At 38.5% G+C, this 6,161-nt stretch overlaps 1 protein-coding gene across 3 annotated transcripts in view; it reads left to right on the top strand.

Annotated features, from left to right (window-relative positions):
* The window catches only part of Hsepi (D-glucuronyl C5-epimerase), a 34,786-nt gene that overhangs the window by 3,940 nt on the left and 24,685 nt on the right, over nucleotides 1-6,161 (top strand). Inside the window, exon 2 of one of the 3 annotated variants that reach the window (XM_086992914.1) lies at nucleotides 4,268-4,403. The exons of the other annotated variants lie outside the window; for them this stretch is intronic. Within the exon in view, the coding sequence (XP_086849040.1) occupies nucleotides 4,365-4,403 (39 nt within the window). The 5' untranslated portion in view covers nucleotides 4,268-4,364. The remainder of the gene's footprint in view (nucleotides 1-4,267; nucleotides 4,404-6,161) is intronic. 3 annotated transcript variants of the gene reach the window in all.

Genomic DNA, 6,161 nt, shown 5'->3' with positions numbered 1-6,161 from the left:
TATAATTTTTCATTATATGTCGCCACTGCGATATTTGTATGTTGGCAAACATACGAGACGCAAACAAATTTAAATAAATAGACAACATGCTATTATCGGTCTTATCATTATATACTCTACCAAATAATGATTGTTCACTAAGGCGGGTTGGATAAAACTCGTGAGAATATACACCCATCAATAATAATAATTATCTGCGCTTTGTGTTTAAACTTTGATGCGAATGTAGGCCAACTATGTGTCCTATTGATTACCTATGGTCCACGTTAGTAAGCGTTAGAACGGATAACATCATTGAACTTACGACACGAGCAGTACTTTGTCGATTACGGTCGAACCTGCGCTTTAACTAAAATAACTGAAGTCGAACTTCTTCATGATTCTCGGCGTCCCCACTCGGAGACTCGCATCGTTGGCGGCGTTAGGGAAACAAATCGAGGAAATGTAAGAGCTTAAAACGCTACTGCAGAGTAAGACCTTTGAAAAACGTCGTAGGACACGAGAAGAGCGTCAGACACAGCGACTTGACGTTCATATGATTTTTTTATGCTTCTCGCACTACAGAAATCGAAGCTTACAACTTATAGTAATAGACCTGCAAATAGGCAGGCAGACTCGTTCTTCGTATCTCATCAAACTTATTTTGTATATGTACAAAGTAAAGCACGTGGAGTCCTTGGGGTACCGAAAAGTAAATAACCACGATGTATGAAATAGCAGATATATTTCCATAGCAAAGCAAGTTTGGGAGTGGTCCCACAAGCGCTACACCTGACAAATTCTGAGTTTGTGGCTAAAATTGGTGTAGTTAAGTGAGTGCGGTCCGATAGAAGTACTTTTGTAATAGGGCGGAAAATAATTTAGCATACAACTTGTCGAGTTAGAACAACGCAAAACGCTGTGACGCTTGACGAGGCAGAGATTTTTTCGACAAAAGCAATGGAACCAGCAAACATTAAAACTGGTCCAGAGCTCCATTTGCTACCCGACTTACAGACGGAATTATTAATCAGCTAAACATATAAATAAGCCTCAAAAGTCCTACCCACAATAACAGAAACACGTCAACCCATAGTGGTTGCAATAATACACCAATCCGCGCAGGACGCATAGCAGAAGTATTCAGAAATTAGTAGAGAGGGGAGATTTTTAAGGGTTACACGTATACCAGTGGGAAACTTTGGCTTGGCTTCCAAATGGTAAAAAAACTGTCGATACCATTCAAGCACGAATCTACAGTTTCTTCAAGTGCTAAAGTGACACTATGACACGGCGAGTAACAGTAAAAAACATCAGCAACTGAGCAGGGTTTGATAATCATGATCCAGATGTAAATTCACAGAGATAATACACATGTTAATTTCAATACTCGGGTGATAAAACCTACGCAGATACGCAGATAGCATAATAACAAAAATTCTTCCCCTAGAACGTGCATCGGAATGGAGATCCTTTATGGGATTAATACGATTTAACTCAGCTTCTATTGCAAAGCTCGCCCGTATGCTAAAATCACTTGATGAACTATTGGAGAAAACGAAGAAAAACGTACGTAAATTGTTTGAAGAACGCAAAGTAGTCTTCACAAAGTTTAAAGATGCTATTATCTGAGACTAAATTTTTACACAATTGGATGAAGAAAAGGTTTCAATATGCATGTTCTTGATAATGTAGTGATGCCCTTTCATCACATAAATACCCAATCGCCAATGTGAACTCGATAACTTTTCATTCACAAACGCTCTGCAAAACCAAGTATCGATACCCAGCGATATGATCGCGAGGCGCTAGCAATGAAACACAGAGTAAAGGAACTTATGGTGTATCTTTACACCGATCGTTTCAACCTGATAAGGTACATGATAGATCTTTGTTGCAGGAAAAATAATATCTACTTTAACTGCTCTCAAGCTCGTTTCTTCTTAAGCATCTTTTCTTAGATACCGTTTTCCTATTCCAAATCCAATATGGCGCCGAAGTTCATAAAACGTCAGAACTCCGTAACGTAGTATCACCGCTGAACAACGAACAGTAATTATTAACTGAGAAAAAAAAACAAGCCCATTAATATATTTTAGAAAAGGCAATTGGTGCAAATTTCGATGCCTCGGGATCCGATAAGTACAGATACCCAAATAATGACGATGCAAAGATCATATAAACATTTCTCCACTAACGCAGCGGGCAGAGTTCTATCTAAAAATATCATTGTCAGAGCTTCACGTCAGTGGTAGGGTCAACGTCAGAAAAGAATAGATGTTCCTACATTACAAGAAGAAATCATCATTCAAAGCTGGTTACTAGAGATATACCGAACACCAAAATGAGCTACGGTTAGTTCCACTAGTACCTATTTATGAAAGCGTTTTGAAATACAGAAACCAGGCAAAAAGTAGTCCGTTTTATAACTTGCACTCTATATGCGACTCACCTAAAACTTATGTTCACTAGTGGGAAGAACCAACGACGCCCTGGAGTAGACCAGGTACAGGTTATACAGGCTTATTGTCAGGCACATACCGATTTTAAATAATCAGTGCCACAAAGTCTAGGTCGGTCTTTTTTCTCGGCTTTTCATCTGACCTGACTATTATATAGAACCACTGGCAATAGAACCACTAAGTACCTGTTACAAAACATTCCTACGATTCGGGTACTCAGATTGTCAGGAAACAAAGCACAATTTACAAGTCCCACTTTAACGTGTTTCTAGCAAATCATGCAACGGCTCACAAGCTTTTTGTCTCTGATAAACCGGCCAGCAGCGGAACAGCTAAGAGGCCGATAAAACAGCAAAAAACACCACCGGGAGTTACTCAAGTATATTGCCTTGGACCTTTACAAGACACGAACCGAACACTTAAGAAGAGTGAGTAGCCTGCTGACAAAATAAACTTACTTATTATAACTACAGATTTCGTTAGTTTAGATACATGAGTCGAGTAAATGTAGTGAATGAGAAACAGAAATGCATGACCAACATCATGGTGAACTAATAAGTAACTTCAAACATACGTGAAAATAATATGAACCTTCTGTTTCTAATTAGAACTTTCTAATTATTTATCGCGCGAATGGCGAAAATTTCCTAGTTTACAAAGCTTTAGGCTTTTGTCGGAAAATACCGTAACCGAATATATCAATCACTTGCAAAAAAAGGATGCACTACACGAACAAGGTCCACGATAGCATGACCTGTTGAAAAGCAAAATTTTAATTCAGAGAAATAACCAAAGATATCTCTGAGCCTGTACAATGAACCAGCCTGACGTGTGTCTCCGAACACACCTTAGTCAAAAAGAAAAAGTCGGAGTTAAGAAAACTACAGTAAATTTGAGATGTTTTATATGTGAAAAACGTTTCTTTATTTAAATTTATTTTAAGCACTTGTGTTTTCAATGGGATTCGAACCAGCGACCCTTAGTCGAAAACTTGCCCATGTGATAAATATATGACACGTGTATAGTAAAATTTGAACGAAAATAGCCAGTCAGTATCATATTGATCTCAGTATCGCTTAGAGATCGGTTGTTTCTGCTGAATCCCGATTGAGTGTGGTACATAAAAAAAACCCGTTTGTATATGTATTTTGTACGTATTCGAGGATATAGAAACAAGACCTCTGTTGTTATGTCTCGCTAGCTTACTATGCCTTTTTTTGGAACTGTCGGCCGCTACTCGTAGTAGAATAGGATGAAATCCCATCTTGTCCCAAGCAAATATGGAAACAAATACGATTGTGTTGTATTTCGGATCATGGCTTGTTGCTGTGTCGTATTCAGCACAGCATAGATAACAGCGGAGACAATGTCGCGTATCTGTTCTTTCGCTTCTATTCCTTGCTTTTATTCAGACAACAGTACTTACCGAATTAGCAAACACATCAATAATTTTACATCTAGAACAGCCGAGTAGCGATGTATTAGTCGAAATGTTAACATTGTTAATAATAATAACTTAGAAACGAATCTAACCAGTTGAGCGGCAGTAATCCCAGCCTTAAACAAGAAAAAGAAGCAACATATATATATATATAGGTACTCTATTAATCGAGTACTCACTGCTCTTTCAATTGTCCGCGTCCAAGTACACTTCTTCCATTCGTTGTCGGATGCTTGAAACCCAACGTTCATTTAACTTGCACAATACTACTACCTTGTAGACTAATCGGACCTTTTCTGGTAGCTTATGGACGCGTGTTCACGTAGGGCAATTCGGCCAGATACCAAAAAAATCTGCCGCCGTTCGATTGCTTTGCTGGTTACAGAACCCCGCAGTGTAACTAACCGATCAAGCCGCGTTACTCAACCAACGTTTTCTATCCACACTGGTCTATAGAAGGAATCGTACACGAATAAAAGCGGATGTACGTACATATATACTCGCAGTATGTTACGAGAAGGGTAAGCAAAACAAGAAACAGGTAAGCAACATATTCTGTCGGCCGTGATATCCCTTGCTGGTAATCGCTGTCGGTTGGAGGAATGCTTTATTCGATTGACAGAATCGCTCTTCGTTGCAGTGAGTTAACTCAGAAGCATCAGTAGCGGTGGTTGGTCAATACCGTGGAACACAAACACAGCGTCACCGCTGAAAGCATTTAGCGTATCATAGATACCCGGACCTAGAATCTCCAGATGCCAAAATCAATCGCTCCTACTGTCGCCGCCACTTGTGTTACCTCTCGCTACGAGATTACCTTAGTCTTGGCGTGCAGCGGCGATCGACGCTAATTATTCGCTTTGTTTACTTCGAAATCAATGAAATCCTCACGTCAGTCATTCCACATACGTCTTGTTCTTATTATGGATGCATCCGTATCATATCCAGGCCGAGCTTTCAATGACCGCGTATAGCTCGGATCTGCAGATTTTCCCTTGTTCTATTTTTACGCCCTATCCCGATATATATATGTGCATTTCGCCTTTCCTTAACCGATCTTATTCCCTATCATTATCATCAGCGGTCTCTATATTTTCGAAATTATCTTCTGCTCGCAATCGTTAACTGGCTGGTGTTAAATAATTATAAATGGGCGTTTCGCAAATCATATCCAATACAGAGTGATTTCGTTAATAAAGGATGTGAATGTTTGCGCTTGCTTGGAGCGTTTCTGGCAATTTGCAGCATTTTACTTTATTTTAATTTAAGGCAGGTGCTTATTTATGCTGTTTCGAACGGCCGGGCCACGTGCGGTCCACACTCGTCCACGTCCGCATTATTTACAAATTGGAAGAAATGCACCTACTATTTATTTCGCACGTTAACATAGATGCAGTTGGACTGCTACGACGAAGCTCCGACGGACAGACGGAAACAAGCTCATAAATTTGTGATTCTTATCTCGATTATGTCATAGATGAAAGGATCAGGTCAAAAGTTCATTCAATTGTTTGCTGAATGAGCTCACCAGTTCTAATCAATCGTACTAACGACGATATTTATATTTAAGCTATTAAGCTTTGGACGTCTGCCTCTTGATAGGAAACAAAGTTTATCTACGCTCAAATTCGAATCTATAACGGCGATACTCGAAGTTCAGTAGACAAACAGGTCATTCTGTCACGGCCACAGATGCCATCAGTTAAAGAATCAAGTATTGCTTTTCGCAGGTATAAATAGAGCAAAATTAAAATAACGCAAATACAAATTGGAGAAGTGTAATGATACATATTATGATCTGTATATGCGTTTACAAATATGTTATGTTTTGTATGTATTTCAACATCAGAAATCGATGCACTGGCAAAGCTATAATCGACTATCATGGCTAATCGTGTTGATAGATTTAAATAAATGAATGTTTTATTCAAAAACAAAAAAATATATATATATATATATATATATATATATATATATATATATATATATATATATATATATGTATATATATACGTACGTTCTGTTTTAGTGCACTGAAGCCATGAAATCGAATATAATAGCCTGACATGCTATGCTACTATGACAGTTGTTCTATTACTCTACAAGTTTTCTATTAAGTAGCTATAGTCGTCTACAATTGAATTAGTTACTGTCTACGTTACGATCAATTGCCAAACGTAATTGGAAAAAAAATGCTGGAAACTTGTTGTCTGTGCAATCCAATTATACTTAAATCAGTCAGCGCCCATAGGTATACACTCAAACAGCATATTGGTTTC

This window comes from Varroa destructor, unplaced genomic scaffold (genome assembly GCF_002443255.2).
Source record: "Varroa destructor unplaced genomic scaffold, Vdes_3.0 BEIS01000006.1, whole genome shotgun sequence".
Lineage (NCBI taxonomy): Eukaryota > Metazoa > Arthropoda > Arachnida > Mesostigmata > Varroidae > Varroa > Varroa destructor.
The sequence above is the reverse complement of the archived record's forward strand: the minus strand, read 5'-3'. Positions and strand labels throughout refer to the sequence as shown.